The following is a 22,462-nucleotide window of genomic DNA, read 5'->3' on the forward strand; positions in this document are numbered from 1 at the left end:
ATCGCACTGTAAGCATGGCCAATAGAGAGCGATGGAGGAGTTGACCGGCAGGGAGTCCATTCTCATCCATCAAGGTTTCATAGAGAAGCAGTGTGCTGTCCCAGTAGAGGTCTCCCAGAGTCTGTATGCCCACCCCTTGCCACTGTTGTAGTTCTGTGGCAGTCAGAGGCCCTTGTCCCCCAGGGGCACCTTTAGCAGGAGAGCGGGAGCATACAGCTTTGTATCCAGAGTTAGGAAAAGGCTCCTCTTATAGCGCCTATGTGCTATTTTTAGCCACAGTGATTCTGGAGGCCTCTTACGTGCTCCAGGGTGGAAAAGTTTAAGAATCTGAGATTGCGCGAGCGGCGGCAGCGTGGTTGCCGTGTCTTCACAGTGGAGGTCCACCATCCACCTAGCCACCCACTGGAATTGTGCTGCCAAAAAGCAGTGCTCAAAACAGGGTGCCGCCAGGCGCCCTTGATCGATGGGCAGATATAATTTTTTAATGGGAACTCCATGCCGACTGGAGTCCCATATAAAATTCCTGACTGTCTTTTCCAACCCAGCAAAAAAGGAAGGCGGTAGTAGGACAGGCAAGTTAGTGAAATAGTACAGAAGTCGCTGCAGATCCACCATTTTCACTAGCGCTACCCTGCCTGTCACCGTGAGGGGAAGCGTGCTCCAGAAGCGCATCTGCGATCTGGTAGCAGTTAACGTCCTGCCAAGATTGCCGTCAAAGAGGTCTGCTGGCTGTCGGTATATCCGGATGCCAAGGTAGCGGAATGTGTCTGCAAACCAGCATACCTTCACACTGTTAAGCTCTAGGTCCTGGTCTGGGCTGTCTGCGCTAAAGGCTAAAGGCAAAGGCGCTAAAGACTTGCCAACATTTACCTTCAGTCCTGATATGTCTGCGCACTCTTGCAAGATGTGGGCCAAGTTGCCTGGTACATTACTGACATCACGGAGATAGATTAATAGGTCGTCCACGTACAGTGAAACCTCATGCATGCGTCCCCTAACAATATACGCACTTGTGTGTGCGCCCTTATCGATTCCGATTGTGGCTCCATTGCGAGCGCGAAAAGAAGGGGGGATAACGTTCAGACCTGTCTCGTCCCTCGTCGCACTGAAATCTCTTCTGAAGTGTAAGAGCCCGTTTTTACTCTTGCCCTTGGGTTCATGTAAAGTAGCTTGACTATCTGCACAAAGGCTGGCCCTAGCTTATATATTACCAGAGTAGCAAACATATAGTTCCACTCAAGGGTATCAAAAGCTTTTTCCAGATCTAGCACGAGACATCCCGCTTTCGGCCATGTAATCATGGAGTATGCTGCCACTCGGAAAAAAGGCGCAAGTTTCGCGAGGTGTTGCTGGCTGGCAAAAAACTGTTTTGCTCTGCATGCACCAGCCTCGGGACCACCTGTGCCAGTCTGTCGGCCAGTATTTTCATTAGCAGTTTATAGTCAGTGTTAAGGAGGGCCAGAGGCCTGTAAGAACCCGTTTCAGTTGTTTCTCTGTCGGGCTTAGTCAACAAGATCAGGTGTGCCACACACCGTGTTGGAGGGAGCCGTTCTATATCTACTGCTTCTGCATAGAGGGCAAGCAGCCTTGGGTATATTGACACTTTGTATGCTTTATAGTATTCCGCCGGTAGGCCATCCAGCCCTGGCGTCTTACCAGTGGCCAGAGACGATATGGCGTCCATAACTTCCAGTAGATCGGCTTGTCAAGTATGTCCCTCTGTGCTGTAGCATTTTCTTTCTTTGCTCCAGTGTTTATTACATCTTTTTTAATTTCTCCAGTATCATTCTTTTTTTTTTTTTTTTTTTTAAAAACCTTTATTGTGCATTAGTAAAAGGACAAATACGGGCCCACAGCCATCAGGCCGGCCACGGATACTGTTAAAGCACCAGCGCATGCAATACGGCGACACAGTAACACATTATTACCATAAGCAAGCATTTAAAAGTTACACTGTAGATCGTCGTGATACCATGTCTCAGGAGCAATGAAGGTTAATTTTAAATGTTTTTTGTTGCAGCTATTAAAGTTCGACTTTTCCGTTGTTTAATTTTAAAATATAAACTATAGACTAAGAAAGCAGAGTCCGTGCAGGCGTAACATGACATTAGCGACAAATTCACCACATAGGCCAACAACCCAAAAGTCAAGTCCCCCCAGGCGGCATGGCGGCTCAAAGTGTGTGCAGCAGGGGTATCAGACCCAACATCCTAGCCAATGTCCACCGTCACCCGCCCGCTAGCAGTCCCAAACATGGACCCAAGATAGAATAAAGAAGAAGAAACGAAACGAAGAAAAAACAAGGCACCATAGAAACTGAAACCAGGAAATTAAAAACCCATTTCCCAACCCCCCACCCTACACGCATGCAGAGGCTACAGCCTACCCCCCCCACCCCCCCCAGCAGTGTGTCTGTCGCCCAATAAACCCGAAATATAGAACAAGGAAAGAAAGAAGAGAAAAAGAAGAAAGAATTACAATAATACCTGAAATATAGAGAGTAAGAAAAGAGTATCCTAATCTAAAACTCCCATAGAACACATAAGACCGGAGGAGGGCCAAAACCACTTAATCCTGGACTCCCCAGCCCGCACAGAACCTCCACCCCATCAACAAGGATCAACAAAAGAACATATCAATTGCAACCTTAAGTGGGGAAAGACATCACAAATAGCGCCTCTAAATGTATCAGAAAAGTGTTCCAGTCCGGGTCTCCGCCGAAAACACCACCATCAGCCCTGGCCTGAACATCGACAGCCCTCCAAGCATGGCCACCGCTGGGAACCCACCTCAGGCAGAACAAATGGACAAGATGGCCGCCCTCGACAAAGAAGAAGCAAATGGAGAGGAAATGGATGTCCACAGTTACCAGTGAGTTCAGTGTCCGAAAAGACGAGCGTCCCCTCGATCACAGGATGACACACACTCCACCATTGTGGGAAAGGGGCTCCGGAGGCCAAGGCAGCAAAGGGGGCCAACAGCTGGGTAGTCGACAAACGAAGCAATGGTAGCGATTGTATAGGCAGAGTCCCAATCCTTGGAATGGAGGGAGACATTGTAGCTGGAGCTCCGTCGGTAAAGAAACACAAACCATTGTAGCCAGGGACAGTCCGCTTCTCTGTAGACACATGTTGCAACATAGTAGCCATTTCAGGCGTAGTTGGAGGCAGCAGGGAGCCAGTAAGCCGTGGTAGCCCCGATGTAGAAAGAGCGTCTTCAATCTTCCGACCCAGCTCTCGGGTACTTTGCCAACATGCAGCCCTTAAGTCAGCAAGAGCTGCCAAGATGTCGCCGCGAGCCAGGAGCTGCTGCAATTCCAGCCGGGCCGTGTTGCAAGGCGACAGCGTCGGATCGGTATTCAGCTCGGGGCCTGGCAAGACAGCACGTCCCGGGGACAAGGAAGCACTCCTCTCCTCGTCCTGGAAGTCAGGCGCCATTACCACCCCGTCAATAAGATCACAATGAAGGGGGGGGGGGCGACATCTCCATCAGGAAACGGCAGGTCGGGTAGCCGGTAAGAGCACGGCTTACAGTCAGGGAGCGGCACACAGTGAGAGCCCCTTTGCCTCAAGCCGATGAGGGTGGCCCACGGATGAGAAGGCGCTCCAAGATGGGGTCAGCTCAGCCCGCCTGCAGCTTAACAAGGAGAAGCGGTGCAAGAGAGGCTCCCGCCTCGCAAATGCATGCTTCAATCAACAGGGAACCTCGTCACAACGGAAAGGGTCCAGACCGTCTTCTTCTGTAGTCAGCAACGCTCCCTTAAGCGCCGGCACCTCCCCAGCTCGTCCTACCGACTCCAATCCGGCAGCGTCCAGCGGCGGCGATCGGCACAGGTTCCAGGGGCAGCAACGGAGGTCGGCTAACGCGGCGGTTTCTCCATCACACCGGCCGGCAGAGACCTCGGAAGAACGCGATTGACAACAGCGAGTTTCAAGCACCGTTTCTCCGCAACGTAGGCACAGGATAAACATCTGGATATCGATGCGGGAGTGGAAGGCTCGCGGAGCCGGGAGCCTACACGTCCGTCCCGTCCGCCATCTTGGCTCCTCCCCCTCCAGTATCATTCTTTATCATGTTCCCAGTGGATGGTTTTGGGATTTAAAAAATAGGAGTGCACTCTTTTTCAATCTTAACGCCCACTTTTGGTGAAGTATCCATTTCCGTCAACAACGTGGAAGCTTGCTCCATGCCCTTGACAACTTTAATAGTTCCCTAAAGATTGAGATCCTTCGTTATTAACTTCTCTCTCACCCTTTAATCATTAGTACAACTTACAATCTGATCTCTAATGAGGGAATCACTTACATTTTCAAATTTACAAGTTAGGGATAAACCACGTAAGGCTCCCACATATGTATCAATATCTTCTTCCAACAATTGTATTCTTGAAAAGAATTTATGTCATTCCATCACTATATTCATTTTAGTAATAAACCGCACATTTAACATCTGTATGTACATTTCATAAACATTGTTGGGTTGTCCATACCCCATACCTAAACATATATATGGTAGATTTTCATATAATCTCCTTCCTTCAACTCCCAAAAGATGCAATAAAATAGCTTAATGTCTGACAGGTCCAAATCTATCACCACCAATCGCTAATATGTAGGTGAAAAATAACTTTTTCCATTGTTCCCATAGAATTGGTGGCGATCCCGGAGTAGCTAAAAACGTTGGTGGTGAAGCCTTGGCTAAGTCAGACATGTTGAGATGTTTGAAAACTGAAAAGGAAATAAAAACAATAAACTAAAACAACTAATTAAAACAAAGAAATAAAACTATAAATTAATACAACAGACTACTATAATGAACCAAAATAATATATTATTTCAATCCTGTCACAGTCTATCTACTTTATTGTTCTCTATTCTTTACCTTAAGGACAAAAGGAAGGGGGGACCAGGAGCTAGTTGTGGTCCAGTGTCCGTGCTCCTCAAATGATAGCTAAATCATAAGGGACATTGTTCCTAGTAAAGGGTCCGGAGTGTCACTCATTCTGAAAGTGGAGATAGAGTCTAGAGTAGAGGAGATCTAGAGAAGGAGGGTGAAAAAGAGAGAGAGGCAAAGGTTCATCCCCAGTATCAAGGATCCAATTTCGAAGGGGAGGACCAGGTCTTGCCTCTTAGTTGCCCTCACACATCCCAAAGGATGTCACGTTTCATCATCGGGCTTTTTGCTCCTCGTCTGGCCGAAGAGGCTTTGGTCCCCAATTCTTCAAGAAGGACCCCTAAGGATATCTATATCTGCTCCTTGACATCTGGTGGTGGGTAAACTACCACAACCATCGTAGCAGGACCTCCTTAGGTTATGCAGCTCAAAGCATATTCCCCATAGTATGATTCAATTGAGACAACAGACTACAGAAATGAGATGCCTTCGTGTGTTTACAAGAGCTAACTCTAGTAGCTTCAATTGGAAACCTATATTTCAAATGTAACAGCGGCTTAGTGAAATTTTAAATTGTATGCAACTATTCCTTGGACATTCATGATACAGCAACATTGTAACAATAATACTTAGGTTTCATTTGCTTTTTCCTTTTCTCATGTGAATAGTTATTTCTTCTTTCAATGGAATTTGAAATCTCCTACTCTTTTACAGTAAAGGATTGTAGTAAGCATACAGCCATTCTTTAGTGCTGAGTTGTGATGTGTGCATGAAATAAATATAAAAGACAGCAGAACACACCATTGGCTATTTCAAATCTATCTCTTTGCTGCCCTGAATACATTTCTCAGTTGGAAAACAAAGTGAGAAATCCCCCTTTGTTTTACCCATACAACTGACTGAATACTTAGAGGTCTCAACCTGAGAGGCAAATTGCATATTTTTTAAATTTATAAAATGATGTTAAGCTTAAGTAAAAAAAACTGAGATTTATAGATATATGGCATATTTTACCGTAACTCCCCAAGTGATCAATTGGCGTTGGCATATCATGCTGTCGAATTTGGTAAGAGAAAGAATCCTTGAAAACAATTCCTATGAATTTGTTGTCAGATTTCCAAGCCTCTGTCAAAGTCGTTTCATCTTCAAAATGTTCAATTGTGACACCTGTTGTTGGAAATGCATCAAACAATGTGTAAAAAAGGTTGCATGCCTTCAAAGAGAGCTCTTGATGTTCAGCTTACACCCCCTAATGGAAACCATTATTTAGAGAAGTTCCCCAAACTGAGGACTATGACTCAAGAGAGCAACCATTCACACATATTAACATATAGCTATTTGTTGGGGAAACAAGCTTATTCCTCTATATCAAAATAACATTCTTCAATATAAAACACTTTCGTATTTTTCAAAATTATAAAAAAAATTCTGTATAAAAAGAAATCGGAACTACTTAAACAAAAAAATCTATCAAATGAGTTAATTCCACAAGAACCTACCAACGCTAGTAATTCATGTAGAGTACATTTGGTGTTCAAAATTAAAATAGTTGAATGCATCTGTGATCTATTAATCCATTATTACTGTTCTCACAAAGTATTGATGGACATGGTAGTGGTGTTCTAAGATTTCTTCCATTTGCAGCCAACATGCATGTCATACGGATTATGGATGTGCAATATTGGACCAACAGATGAAAAGCAATCAAGGATGCAGATTAAAATAGGTAATAATTTATTAGATAGCAATGCTCACAAATAATGTTCTATTTGCTGTTATATTCATCCAAAGATTTGTGCCACATTCATCTTTTATCCATGTACAAATTTATCACAGCATGAACAGTGTTGTTTTATAGTTTATGACAATAAACAATGGTGGTACAGTACTTTGATTCCTAATTGTGGAATGTGTTAACATAATTTGGCTGATCAGACTATGGCTAATACAGCTGCTACCTAGTTAAGAGCAAGGTGCTCAATATGCTACAGTGCACAATTATAATACAGTTTCCATTACATTGTCGGTCTTTAATATTGATTTAATATCGTGATGTAATTTATATCGTGGGATTCTTTTTCTTATTTCGTTCAATATTGTTGCATTTAATATTCAGTTTTACAATATTGTTGACAATATTGTTGTTCAATATATATTTTAAGTGATGTATTTTTTATTTTATTTTTATTTAGTAGGTTTACAAAGTGCTCAGCTACCGGCACTATCACATCAGGTCAGGTCTGTGTTCACTGTCCCAAACCAGCCAAGACTTCAATTGTCTTCGAAAGACGGTCAATGAAGGACACTTTCCCAAAGATAAGACTCTGGGAGAGAATTCCACAACTTAGGGCCAAGGAACATTAATGACTGGCCACCCATCTGATCACATTTGACCAAAGGCCCTATACACAAAGAAAGTTCACCCGAACGGAGCGTGCAAGGAGGTTGATAAATCTTAACTAGTTCCTTCAAGTATTATGGACCTACCCCTACTCTTGCCTTAGACACCAAGTTTTGAAAGTACTGAACTGGACTCTTTTCTCCACTTCCAGCCAGTGGAGTTCTCGTAAAAGCCCCGCCACTGAGGAGTATTTTGGAAGCCTTTTTAGCAGTTTCCCTCTAAATGATGTATGGGAATTCATTGACAAGAGTTTTGCCTTCGAGATGTTGACTTCCAAATCTCTCATTCCACAGAACAACATAAAACAATCAAGTAGCAGTTGGAGCCCACTGGGGTTTTTCAAAACGAATAGCGTATCATCTGCAAACAGTAAGGTGGTTATTTTCACACTCCCCAGTGAGGGAGCGTCTGCATGGACTTCCGCTAGATGTTTCACCACCCCATTTACAACAAGTAAAAATAGGGTGGGGGCTAAATCACAACCTTGTCTTACCCCTCTTACAACCTTTATTAGATCTGATAGTTGCCCTTGATCTCCCCATCGTACTGTTGCATAGCTTCCCTCATGCAACCGTACTAGAAATGCTGAGATGTCCTGAGGTCTCTCCAAATCTTACAGGACTTTCCAGAGTTTGGCCCTGGGGATAAGATTAAAGGCTGACTTTAGGTCAATAAAAGCAGTGTATTGACTGCCCTGCTATATTGTTATAGTCTTCTAGGCTAGTAGGGAGAATAGAAAGACTTGGTCAATGTTGCTCATTTTCCTCCTGAACCCTGCGCTTGTTAGGGGGATAGTATATTATTTTCCTCCATCCAATCGGTCATTTTAATAAGTAGGGCATGGGAGAAAACCTTCTGGACCCCATCTAGTAAGCTAATTGGCCTACAGTTGGAAGGCAGCAAGCAGTCCCCCTTTTTAAAGACCGGAATGACCTTTGCTCCTTGCCATAATGGAGCTATAGGGTTTCTAGCAGCAATACCGTTAGCTAAAGACCGGTTGTAGATGGACCAGTTTGTGATATCAAGTAGAAAGACATCTCCGGGTCCACCGCCTGGACCTGGGGCTTTATTTTTAAGTAAGGAATTAATACTTTGGGATGATTTCAGCAGAAGAAAATAAATCAATATCAGTCTGCGTATTGGTGTATTCCTTGGAGAGGCCTTCAATATCCATCCCATCTGATCCTGAGTATTCTGCAGAGAAATGATCAAACCAAGCCACCTCTGTGATGTTGTTGGTCTGTGGTCTAGTTCTATCAGCATCTCCCCTTGTTACAAGCAACCTGAACTGCTGGAATCTTTCCTTAGACAGGCAACACAAATCTGCAGCCATCAGTCCTCGACCCACTCCTTTTTGCTTCCCTCTGTGCTTTTTTGTACAATCTCCTGGCTAGACTTATGTTTGTTAAATTCTTGGTTTTAATCTTGTCTGCCAAATGTAGCCATGCTTCCTTGCACTTATGGTGAACCCATGAGTGCTGTGAGTTAATTAATGGCTACCTCTGATGGGATCGTAAAGAGGGAAGCTAATTGTTTAAAAAAGGAAGCTCTTCTTGCTGCTTGACTCTGTTTTGGAGCCTATTGATGTTTTCATGGAAAGTTTGTTTTATAACTTCTATCTTGTTGGTGTCCATTGCTACACACGCCCAATTTAGTTGTCTGCTGTCATTCATGGGATATAATTCCTTAGATGTGAGCATAGCACCCAAACTAGCGTTGTTTTTGCTCCAGGGCAAAGTCATGGCAAGCTCAAGCGAGTTAGGGTCGCTATCTACAGTTTTTCCGACCACCATAACCTGTACTTCCGGCCACAGCCTCACATCTAAGTAGTACATAGTCAATTAGGCTTGTAGTGGTAGTTCTATTAAAGGTATTGGCTCCCATCTTCTCAGAGTTGGTACATCCATTAGCTGCACCGAGCCCATACTCAAGTGTTATGGCCTGGCCTCGCGGTAAATGCTAACTTTGGAATGGCTGCATGGAAACATGTTGTGTTTGGTCCCACCTGTCACAGGGAGGCTTTTGTGTGTTGGGGCTGGGTGGGTGCATTCAGAGAATGCTTTTCAGACAATGCTGGGGGCACACTTGGTGTCCTTGTGTATACCCCAGTTCAAACCCATTACAGGGGCACACAGCCCCTGCTATGGCTCAAAACTGGACAAAGGAAATGGGTGTAACGACCCCCCTTTCCAGGCTTTGATCTACCTAGACACTTTCCACTTGGACGCCAGCAGCACTTTGCAGCCGATCGGCATTGAAATCGACGACAAAACCCGACAAGAAAAGACAACTATGTACCCGGCTTCCATGGGTGAGGTAACTTGAGTACTCCGGTGCTCCCATGGGTGTTGACTCTAGAACTTCCTAGTTCTAAAGGGGTTTGCTCCAAGTCCTCTTCTAAGTGTCCCTTATCTTTGAATTTCCAACCGGGACTCTCCCCTTAGAAGTTAATGGTGATTCATGGTCGTCTTTAGACACTGGATGCGTCCCCCTTGGGTTCCCTGTGTCACTAACTTGGGTGGTTCCTGGTGGCCCCAGTGGTTCTAAAGGCTCTAGGCCTTATATCTATGCAAGTTGTAGTTCTTATACCACTTTATAGATACATGATTTTATACGCCCCTAGGGCTCAACATATATTGTGCTAATTTACTGTGTGCTAATTAAGTTTACCTAATGTACTTTTGCCTCTAGCCTCATAAACAGACTAAAGGGGTGTGTTTAGAATAAATACATATATTTCATATATATACCTGGTGTGGTTCTCCTTTCATTTGGTCATTCACGAGATTATAGACTGGTAAAACAAGTTGCTTTACATTCCTTCAAGACTTGGCCTGAAGGCTGCTCTCCACAGCTACCACTAAGTTAGCTTTCTATAAGGTTGTCTTTAACCTACCATCAATAAGGGGTCGTTTGGACTGGTGCAAGGTGCCCACTAGAATAGTGCACAGCATATGCCAGGCCACTTCTCACATGATGGTCCTTTTGTTTACCTTTCAGTTGGACTTTAGGCACATTAATCATAAAAATACGCTTAGTGGACTGTTGATCCTGAGTCTGCCTTGAAATAAAATGGCTTTTGTTATCATCCTGTTTTGCTCTGGTGTAACTTATATTTCGATTTTCTGTTGGACAACAAGTTGGAATAGACATTAAGGGTACTATATTACTCATGGGCTTACTGGTTGTGCTCTTATCTATTGGTGGAACAAGACTTGGTAGGGACCTAATGGTAGGATCCGATATGTAAACTCTAGGGTGCTCCTTATTCATGAGAAGCTTCACTTGGGTTGAGAGCACTAGGATCATTGATTTTAGCGAACTAACTTCTTCCTTGAGTTCAGCAATAAACCTACAAGTATTTCTTTCTTCATTTAGATACTGTGCTTGGGAAACCACCCCTCTCCCATCTGGCGCCTCATTTTGAATAATCATACGTACTACAACTGGGTTTGGGGGTGGGGCATCCCTCAATGCCTCTACCTGCCTTCCCAACATTTGTTCTGGCTCTTATTGAAGTGGCGAAAAACGGTCTGATAAAGGAATATTAGTGGTGGTAGTGCTGTCAATCTTACCATTAGCTACACTAGTGTCAACCCCTCCTCTGGGAGAGGGGAAGGCCCCTATTTCCCTGTCGTGCTCCACTGGGGTACACTGCGTATTAGTATTATGCATAGGAACTTTGGACACAGGGCTTTGTGTTGCGTGCCTGGTCAATATAGACAGAATTCGCTTAACTTTGTTAGCGCACTTGGATTTCTTGCCAGATAATGGTGCTGGTTGTGTGGTGGAGTGCTGGAGAAGTGGGAGGGTTGGTGAGCGAAGCTAAGATGTCATGACATTCTACCAATAAGTCATCAATGCGATCCAGAACTCCATTTTTTGTGGCCGACTTATGTGCTAATTTGGCTTTGCTAGCTTTCCTACGACCTCCCTCAGACATCCCACCCTCTTAGTTGTCATTCTCAGTAGCTTTTCTTTTCACCATGTCAGAAGATAACTATAAGGTCAAAAACTAGAACTCCAGCAACCCCAAACACCCTATGCTCAATGAAATGCAGAGGTAAAGACAATAGTAGCAACTAAAAGAACTTGTCCCAAGGCTGGACTTGTTATATTTGTTATACTGACATTCGAGTCCAATTATAAAATAGGACACTTGATCACTGCATATGCTTCTGAAACTCACAGTTTTTGGCAGTAGCAGTCCACAAGTCGCACAGAGTTCGCTTAGATCAAATAAATCAGCGAGCCAAGGGGGGTGGCCCTGCCCTGCCTCTTCCTGGCAATGACGGGCCTGCCCTTGGCCCGGGCTTTGCCCAGGCATTGCCCACGTGAGTCCCAGGCAGCAGGCCTCTAGCAGGGCGATAAGCACCTGCGGGAGCGTGGAACCAGCATCAGGGCTAGTGCATCAGCTTGGCCTCACAGGAGTTGTAGGCTGAGACCCACTGGCTCATGTGGCATGAACCTGGTTCTTATGAGGTCCCACGCAGCGGGGCCTCTCGCAGGGAGATAAGCACCTCCAGGTGCATGGAACTGGCATCAGGGCTTGTGCATCAGCTTGGCCTCATGGGAGTTGTAGGCTGAGACCCTCGGGCTCATGCGGTGTGAAGCTGGCTGTTATGAGGTCCCGCGCAGCAAGGCCTCGCGCAGTGAGAGAAGAGCCTCTGGGCGTGTGGAACCGGTGTCAGGGCAGGTGCATAAGCTTGGCCTCACTGGAGTTGGAGGCTGAGTATGGTTGAATGCTATACGTTGTTAAAATCATTTGATTGTGCAATACTGTGGACTTTGGCATTTCCACTATTAGTCTAAGAGTTTCAAGGAGAGTTAAACATTTCATTTTCAGCTCTTTTCTTGTCAGAGTGTCCATTGTACATGCCTTAGTATAAAACTCTGAATGGCCTAAATCATTCATAATATTCTGTACACATTTTAGCCATGCAATTCTTAGAACACCATCCATTTTTAGACTGTCATTTGAAATATCTTTGTTAAGGGTAGTTTCTGCAGAAGTCCATATTCTGTGCCATAACAAAATTGGTTCCACTTTTATTACATCTGAAAAATGAGGGATACCCAGTTCTGAGTGGCAAACATATGATGCAGTACTGGCCGGGGCTGCCAGTATAAATCATAGCAACCTATTTTCAACATATTGGAGAACCTGCACTTCTGAATGTCCCCAGATCCTGGCCCCATATGACACAGTTGACACACTCTAAGTCCTATATATCTGTAATAGCTTGTGTGGGGTCCCCTAACCACTTATTTAGCAAAATTAGCTAACGCAGCATTTGATTTCATCAAAGCCAGTTTTCTGGCTTGTACCACATTGGTCCAGGAACCCTTATGGTCAAAGAGAAATCCCAAATAGCATTATCTGATTGTAAAATCTATCTTTTGCCCATCTATGTTCATTTCTCTGCATTTTTGACTGCCAGTGCCTCATCGCATTATAAAGATTTTTGTTACGTTTACCCTTAACCCTAAATCATGGTATCTTCAGGCATTGTAATGCTATCTAAAGCCAGCTCAAATTAGAATCATTGATGTATGCTTGCACGTATATAGTACTTCTATAGCGCAAATCTGGTCGAAAGGCAGCAGAGCACTGTACATGGTCGAACACAACTATAAAGACAATGAGTAAGGGGAGATGGTGCTGGGTTGAAGATGGTAAATGCATTGGGATGTAGTGCTCCTTACGAAGGTGAAACTCTTTACTAAACTAGAGCAGCTTTGGGGCAGTCCTGATGGATATTGCTCCAGATCCTAGGTGCATCAATGGAAAAGGCAAGCTTTCTTGTTTTTTTCTTTATTACACTTACGGCCTCATAACAATGTTGGTCGGAAAGGCTCCAAAGAGCATTTGTTTTTTCCGATTCGGAACCTGCCTCTCTGACCGATTCGGAAACCCTTCCGACCGACCGATTACAAAGTTCGGAAAGCGTTCGGACTTTCTGACTCGGTACAGACTCCGTTATGAACGGCATTCAGAGGAACAGAGTCAGTTGGAGCAGACTCATACAGGTCTATGTACCTCGTTTCCGACCAATTGATTACGATGTCTGATTCGGACAGCCTTTCCGAATCGATAGTTCCGACATGGATCGGCCGGCTGTCAGAATCTGACTTTGAGGGCTGGTAACAGACCCCTCTTCACCCAAGGTCCTCCGAATGGGGCCTGTGGGGGTTTCCATGGGTCCCCTCTTTCCAAAAATGCACAGTGTGGCAGGCACCATGTGGTACCCACCACAGGGTAAACGATTTTCCCCACTCACCCCTTTCTTCAATGGGAGCCTGTGTTGTCAGTCGGAACACAGGCTCCCATTGAAGTCAATGGGAGTCTGACCGAACAGTGTTCAGAAACATCCTAATTATGAAATATAACGTGAAATAAACGTGGAATCTACAACCGAAGCTTTCGGAAAGATCATTTTTTGTTTTAACGATACATGCCCTGATGGGCTTTATGGCTGTGCCCTGAGGGACATCCCCTAATTAGGAGATGCATCTTTGATTTATTCATACCCAACACTTCACAGGATTGTAAAGTGATACCTCAGGAGCACGTGAAACAGAGCAAACTTCTGGAACACCGTGGCAGTGCGTGACACATACTCTATGATTATATAGTTGGCATTTTCTTGCCCCAAACATTTGGTGCATGTCGCCTGTATCCTGGGTTACATACCTAGGTGCAGATGGCAGTTGGTCTTTGAGTATTGCTCCCATACAGTAAGACAAAGGGGGAATAAGTGTTAGCAGGATGACCCTTCTGTGACTTGATAGGGGGGAGGAACTGTCCCATACCATGCTTGTACATCACAAATGCTCTGCTTTGCCCTTTCACAAAGCGTCTGACACTAGTCTTTTGTGAGCCCAGACAAGCGGGAGCCAGGGCAGGGAGGCAGGAAATTCCAAACACCTCTAGGGATGGAAATCTCCAAAACATTCCCTTACTTCAAAGTGTACACCGGATATAAATAATGAACCCTCAGACCTAACTCTTCAGTATACCACTACACCTGTGAAAGCCTCAGAAGGACTGCTGTGCTGCTCTGCGAGAAGGATTGCTGCCCTGCTGCCTGAGTTAAAGGACTGGACCTGCTTCTTGAAGCCAGGATCACAAGAGTGATTCCAAGGGCTAGTTTGCTAGCTTCAGGGACAGAAAAGGCTCCAACTACCTTGAACCCAGAACTTGTGCTCTGTCTGCTGTGAGTCTCGTCACCCCAAGTAGTGCCACCCAAGTCCTTGACCATTGGAAGTGGGCCTGAAGGTGCTTTGCCAGCCCAGTTGTGGTCCTTTAAGCAGAACCAACGTCAGACCTCATATTGCAGCCTGCAGTGTCTTCGGAACAGTCACTGTGCAATGCATCCTCGATGCAGGCCTTCACATCGCAAACCTCTCGTCCAAGGCGTCATTTACCATGAAGCAGAACTTCACATCACAGCACCAAAGCAGCTTCCTTCAGTGTACATGGCAACCTCAAGGCTGGAGTTCACACAAGCCCTTGTTGCTGTATTCTCGACAATGATGCAGGACTCAGACCCACAGCTCCCTCAAACCAACTCTGCATGACACATCCTCAAGGTGGGATCTCGCAACACTCTGCAAACCAGAATTTAAGGTGCTTTGTCCATCGAGCCTAACTTGATCCCTGTATACGGCCCGTGCTTCTTCACAGTCAACCTGAACTTTTTCCCGGTCTGGTGTGACAAGATAATGATAGTTGGCTCTTTGTGCTTCTAATCACTGTTTTCACTTACTTCTTTAAAAATGCATATCTCCGGTTTTACTGATTGTGTTTTTGTGTTTGTTTGAAGTGCTGATCCAGAGGGTTTATCACAGGTTAATTTTGGGTTGCTTGTATTTAACCCTGACAAAAATTGCAATTGCTGCTTGAGTAGGGTTTACACCCCCCTCACCCAGTAGACCAATATCATTTTAGGGCCAGTGCACACTCTGTGGCACTGAACAGTAACCCCAATAAAGTCCTCATACAAGCAAAATTAGGGCCCAGAAAAAAGGCAAAGAAATCTGGAGTGGCAATGCAGAGAAGGTAGATTTGCTACAGGGTCCCCTGTACTGTTTGAAAGCTATGAAGTGTCTCACATTTGTAATGAATGCTAACTCATTCTGAATTAGCAGATTAATTTGGGAAGTGGTTCAATTCACCGCATGAAGTTCCACTTTGTAAGTGTGAAGCTTATATCAAGGAAGCATTGCTTCTTATTCCGTTACTGTGTCATTTTTTATATCAAACAGTGGCATGGATTTTTGGTTTCTTTATGTTTGTAAACCCCTGTTTTAAGTCTCCATTACAGATATCTATAACTATCTGTTGGCAAGACTTATTATTTCCAATATATTGCACATACTTAAAGAGCACTTTGGGTCAACCGTTTCATCATGATTGGATGGCTTTGTTGTTTACCTCACTATCCTTCTTCATAACTCAATGATTTCCTACCTATTCTTTTATCTGTCCCACCCAGGAGCATTTCAATCTCATAGTGTTCTGATTGGATGGCAGTGCATAGGAGGGAATATTTCCTTTCACTGTATCTCCCTGGTCTCCATCCTTCTCCATGTCCCTCACTTTCCCCTGGTCCTTCCCACCCACTGTCATCTTGGCCCCCTGTTCCCTTGTTTTTTGTTTAGCTTCTATACTGCCCACTATGCTGTTGGCATACAACCATCTAACAATGGTTTTCTGACCATTCCAACACGGCTGCTCATTTGAGGCAGGCATTTCCACATCCCATTACAAGAAGACTGCTTTGGATACATGTACATCTATGGCAGAAATGTTTGAAAGAGATTTGTAAAAATAAAACAAAATGCATTCAAAGACCGCACCGTTGATCAGTGGCGGCCATCTTTTCATATGTTCTGGAATATTTAACAACATGTTGTTCCAAGATGGTAGGCATTTCTAGCAAGGCAAAATGCATTGAAAAAGTTAATACATTTCACAGCTTATATTCTAATGAGATTTGTAACGACAGCCTTGGCTTCCAAGCCTTCTGGAGCCATGTCACAACACACTCTTTGACAGCCCCGGTCAACTTCACCCAACTTAAAACAGTGCAGCAAGACACACCCAGAATGCCTACTACCATGAAGAACATATTCATATGTAATAAGGAAATTGCTTCATGCCAGCTGCATGTTTCAGAACAATCTTTTGTTCTTCAACATATAAATATTGATATAAGCAAAACTTGTAATCACCTCAATAACCACTTTTAAATAATACTCACGATGATACCAACAATAAAAATACTTTACCCAATTGATGTTAGTATTGATTTCATAACCTTGAAACATGCATCTGCAAATACCAGATTCAGCCGGGTTCAGGCATGCATCCTTAGGCGGTTGCTAAAACTAATATCAAGTTTAGAATAGAAACGCCTTATGTTTAGGATTATCAGATAAGAAAATTGACAAAATTGGGGTGTTATGTGAAAAAACATGTTTTATTGTAAATTGGTCCCGCCTAGTCATATCTGTTATCTTTACCTGTTCCATTTAATTCCAAGGCAACTTTTTCCATGATTTGTTTGGTAGACTGTGTCTGTGGAGTGTATCCAATCACACGAGCAGTAGCATTAAATTCATCCAAGGGCCCAAGAACATTTTCAGGCATCTCAGGGATGGTCAAGTGAAAGACATCCATGATAAATGCAAGTAACATCGCTAATAAAAGGACAGCCAGGCAGAGGAGCCACTCCTGTAAACGGGAAAGAGAAATGGGCATTTTCAGGGATCTTGAAAATTCGCACTGAGAAGAGTATTGTTCAATAAACATTGTTCAAGTGCATTTAGTGAAGTTTTGTAAGAAGTGATAGGCGTAACTACCCAGTCAGCCATGAACGATGACTAAGCAATAGCCTTGATGGATTACACAGCGCCCGTGTATATACTGTGCACATGACAGGCAGCATCAAATGCAAAAATCTAGAGGGCCCCTATTATAGGCTATACCAGCAGGTTCAGGGGGAAAATATCAGTCAACAAAACAGAACAGGCTCTGCCTGGTAGCAAAATCTAAGGAAGATATTTAATGAACTATATAAGTGAGCAATACATCACATAGCAGCCCAAAAGAACCTTGTGATTCTCATATTAAATCTTTTTTCATGAGATAAAGTTTGACAGTTTTTATTCATTAATTTTTTTATTTTATAAAATAACATATCATATATTCATTTTTATTCAGTTTATACACATTAATGTACACACAGTTCTTAAAGAACCCCCAGAGTCACAATAACCCCTAGATCTACGAACGCAAACTACCATTCATCAAATCACACAAGCCTGACCGGTCTCACATGCCAATCATTCTAACACATCACATAATTGAGAAAAACAACCACAGTTATTTTCCAATGGACCAGAAAGAATCAATTGAGTGATAACAGGTTATTCTGAATAATCATGAATTGTCAAATAATACATGACCAGTAGTTCCATCATTCAATGATACTGAGATAAGACATAGGCCCTAGTCCAAACAGTTGTAGGAATAACGCTGACGCGCGTTTCGGCAGAGGCCTCTCTCCGAGATCAACCTTCTTCAGGCCACAGAAGAGCTAAATAAAATTAAACCCCTCAGTTGGTAAAAATTGTTATCCGAGGATAACCAGGGGATACAGCGGAAAACACCACTAAATAGTCCAGTCCTAATCCACAAGGAGATACAAGCAAAAGAAGGCCAAGGAATTGATCTTGATGAAAAGAGGAACACTCCTATAGGTGCTTTCTCAAGAGCTTGCAACTCTGTTTTCCTTGCAATTCTGCAGGTTGGCTTCCTCACCGCCCCTCTTTCCATCAAGATTTTTATCAAGACATCCTCTTTTTCACAGTGATGCGACCTAATTTTGAGATTATTCGGAGATGATTTGTTAGTTCTTTCTCTTTGAGTCCACTGGCATTGTGAAAGTTTTTGCTTTGCTTATAAATTAAAAAACAAAACCATGGTCTGCTTGGCATGGACTTGTTCTGTTTTGTAAGCAGCATCAAATGTCAAGAGCACTAAAATATGTTTTATAAGGGATTGTTGTCCCTACTAATAATGAAGAACACTGCTATCATCATGTTACTAGAACCATCAGCAAAAAAGCATCACCATGTTACCATTACCCTACCATGAACATCAGACTATACAATTGTAAATACACAGTCCCTTTCATTTTCAATCCTTCAGCCCAAAGCTGACTTGTGCTTTAAGGGAAAGAGGAAAAATATAACAAGATCTAAACCCAACTTTCCAAATTTCCAAATTTACTAAGGGTGAAGTACAACAAGGGCCTTTGATGACAATACCTGTTGACTGTCATGGAACCCTTGTGCCTACACTCAGAGCCAAAGGTCAGACATTTACATCCCCTCGGTATAGCATAGAGGTAAAAATCCTAAATTATCTTCATCAATGCCCTCAAATCACTGTGGAAATTGTAAATGTTGCACTGATTCCTGCCGTAATTCCCAGTTTTAGGACCCATTCCTACTCAGAGGTTTCACAAGCTTTTAGCTGGTAAAATCACACATTTCCATTCAAATTAGAAATTCCATGCAAATTGTGATGCAGTCCCTAGTCACATCCTTCAGTTTTTGATACTTCTTCGCCTGACAACACTGCAATAAAATGTCAGAGCATTCTTCTGGACAAGGTAATTTAATTACTCCAAAACATTAATCCCCCGTTTTGCTATTTTGATGCTCTGCCTGTTGGGCTATATATGCTCCTACCCAGCATAGTGCCCATCACACAGTTCTCCGTACCAGAAGGATCAGTCCCAAGGGAAAATATTCCACTTTAGTTAAAAAGATTTGACTCAGTACAAAGTCATCTAGGCAACCATTTCCCAACAGCAGTACATCAATTAATCAATATGATCCTATAAAGGGTAGTAGTAAGGAAGGTAAAAGGGCAACCAGACACAGTTATATTTTAAAGAAAAGTGGAGGCAGCACCAGGGATGAAGTCACACTTCAGCCAGTATGGTGATTTCAAATTCCTTTATTCTTCTTTTCATAACAAAACACATTTTGTTCCCTTTATCGGAACTTCATCGGGGCTGAAAGCAACACACAAATATATAATAGACCAACGTCACATATATATATATATATGTATACAATAAACATGAGCACATCACATATATATATTTATATATATTTATTTATATAAATATACACATATATATATTTATATTCACATTTACATTCACATTATATTTATATTCACATATATATATATTTATATATATTTATTTATATAAATATATGTATTTATATACATATATATATATTTATGAAATATATATAAACACAACACTTACATATCAAATGGCACTAATGAACTATATGAAGCCACAAAAGACAAAACCTATAATCAATTTCCACAGACATATCTAAAAACAATTACAAATGGACAGACCAACATAATTTTCAATTTTTTCTTTTTTCTTGTTATGAAAAGAAGAATAAAGGAATTTGAAAGTACCATTCTGGCTGAAGTGTGACTTCATCCCTGGTGCTGCTTCCACTTTTCTTCAAATTAGTATATCTGAATTTCCAGTGGGACCTAACTGCAGCAGGGCTTGGAGGCGTTTGGCACAGGACTTCATTATTTAGTGGATTTTAAGATTGAAGTGCTTAACAAATAGTCAGCTGCAGGATCAATAGATTTTTGTTACCAATATATTTTTAATATAAGTGATATTGACATCTGCACATGACACAAAATGGAGAAAGCACTTCTGAACATGGTGGATAACATTTAAGGGACCCTACACAGATGTGACGTGTAAATGTAGGTCTTCTCTACCATCTTTTTCATGGGAATCTCGGTTTAGCATTTAAGAATGATAGCATGGGTGGATGAAACAAAACTGTCCTGCATTTTCACCACTATTCAACTTGACAACTCGTGCGAATTAAGGAGCATTTGAGTCTTCTCACATCACTGTCCCCATTGAAAATGTATGGTACTGTCAGAATGTCATTTAGGTTTTTTTGACAATTCTTTTCTATCAATTCAATTCATGCATTATTTTAATTAAATCAATCATAAAAGCCACCTGCAATAAAATACAGTGTCCAGTAATACAAATAAAAAGCAAAAGGATTAGCCATTAAAACTGATAGAGCCCTTAAAGAAATATATATATATATCATGGGGCAACTAGAAGCCTAAGGACACCGCAGGTCCCTTTGCGCCCAAGAAGAAGGAGCAGACTGCTTTGAAACGCGATGGCCAGCAGGGAAAAGTACGGGGTAAAGCCACCTTCAAATGCTAATAAATGAAGAATTCAGTCTTGTCTGCTGTCGAGTGCTTATCCATGCAGAGCCTTTGTAAAACATACATATTTATATATATATATATATATTTTTCCACCAATTGCCCAAAGCTGATTGAAGGCGTAAACAACAGGTGACGAAAGTATACAAGGCAAAATATTAACACGGCCATCCTGACCGTGGAAGGCCGCACCATCGCAATACTGGGAGCGAGGCTGTGTGGCAGGAACTGAATCTATGCCCGCTCAACAGCACAGGAGATGCGGCGTAATGGGCCATCAATCATTTCAGGGGCCTACAAAGGTGAATAAATTGCTCTAAATAAAGGATGTGCCAGAATCTACCAAGGCGATCAATAATAATGCTCCGTGAATGGACTCAATATCCCAGCATGCCTGCAACAACTCCCGTACTACACGTGGACCCAATTGGGTAGCATGACTATAACTGATGAGAGAGGAGCTCTCTGTGCACACCCCGAGCTGCCTGTGAAAAAGAGGCTTGATGCCTCGAAACGCGTCGGCGAACAGAAAATAAAACCCACATTGGAATGAATGCTGGCTGCCTTGTATACTTTCGTCACCTGTTGTGTGCGCCTTCAAACAGCTTTGGGCAATTGGTGGAGAAAAATATATATATATATATATATATATATATATATATATATATATATATATATATATATATATATATATATATATATATATATATATATATATATATATATATATATATATATATACATATATATATATGTATATATATATATATATATATATATATATATATATATATATATATATATATATATATATATATATATATATATATATATATCCAGTATCAAATGCCCTTGAGCTTTCAGAGGGCTCCCAAAGCTGACCTCACCATCTGGTTTGCGCGCCTCGTAGCTGCTTGCCTTTCATGTCTCCTTTAGTTTCCTCCATGCACGACGCGTTTTGAGGCCAACTCCGCCTCGTAATCATGGGCTGCTGTGTGTACACACCGAAGGCTCACCGTTTTGTTTGACAATACTTTCATTTATTGACAAAACGCCCACAATGGGCGTGGCTCACAGGTAATGCCGGAGGCATGATGGTAGCAGTGGTCCTTAAAACGGTAAGATAATAGTTCCCTTGAGTAGGTTCAGTGTTCGTACACAATTTCACAATTGCTTCATTGATTCCTTGAGTAGGAGCATTTGATGCTGGATATATGTATAAAGGGAGGAAAGTGGTTTTAAACCAATATCGGTATTTGTCCCACAAGCCCCATGGGACGCTGTGGATGTCTTTATTGAAGCGATGAATAACGACCTCGTGAAATACAGGAAAGCCAATCACCTGATACAGAGCAATATCACCGAACAACAGAAACTGGCTCTCCAAGATCGAATGAATGACAAAAATGTCATAATAAAACCCTCGGACAAAGGTGGTATTGTGGTATTGATGAGTAGGGAATATTACAGGGGTGAAGCATTAAGACAATTGTCGGATGACAAATTTTATATCAAATGCAGCAACGACCTCTATCAGCAAAGCATAAGGGATTACGACATGTTGATAAGGAGATGGTATGATGTCCAAATGCTGAGTAGGGAGATACATTTATTCTTACGAAATAGCCAACCTCTGACCCCGACATTCTACCACCTTCCAAAACTCCATAAAGACAGTAAGCACCCTCCAGGCCGTCCAATTGTTTCATCTTTAGGCAGTCTTACAGAAAATATGTCCTGACTAATAGATAACATCTTATTTCCTTTAGTGATGAACTTAAAATCTTATGTCCAAGACACTAAGGATTTTTTGAATAAAATTCAAGACATAAGATGGGACCCAGACTGCC

At 42.5% G+C, this 22,462-nt stretch overlaps 1 protein-coding gene across 2 annotated transcripts in view; it reads right to left on the reverse strand.

Moving 5' to 3' along the window:
• The window catches only part of LOC147702338 (ATP-binding cassette sub-family A member 9-like), a 1,822,583-nt gene that overhangs the window by 1,761,170 nt on the left and 38,951 nt on the right, over nucleotides 1-22,462 (reverse strand). For both annotated transcript variants that reach the window (XM_086930970.1, XM_086930969.1), the window contains exons 2-3: nucleotides 16,823-17,033; nucleotides 5,908-6,060 (exon numbers count right to left, since the gene is read on the reverse strand). In XM_086930970.1, the coding sequence (XP_086787096.1) occupies nucleotides 5,908-6,060; nucleotides 16,823-17,033 (364 nt within the window). The remainder of the gene's footprint in view (nucleotides 1-5,907; nucleotides 6,061-16,822; nucleotides 17,034-22,462) is intronic.

The sequence above is a fragment of the Lissotriton vulgaris genome, chromosome 7 (genome assembly GCF_964263255.1).
Source record: "Lissotriton vulgaris chromosome 7, aLisVul1.2, whole genome shotgun sequence".
NCBI lineage: Eukaryota > Metazoa > Chordata > Amphibia > Caudata > Salamandridae > Lissotriton > Lissotriton vulgaris.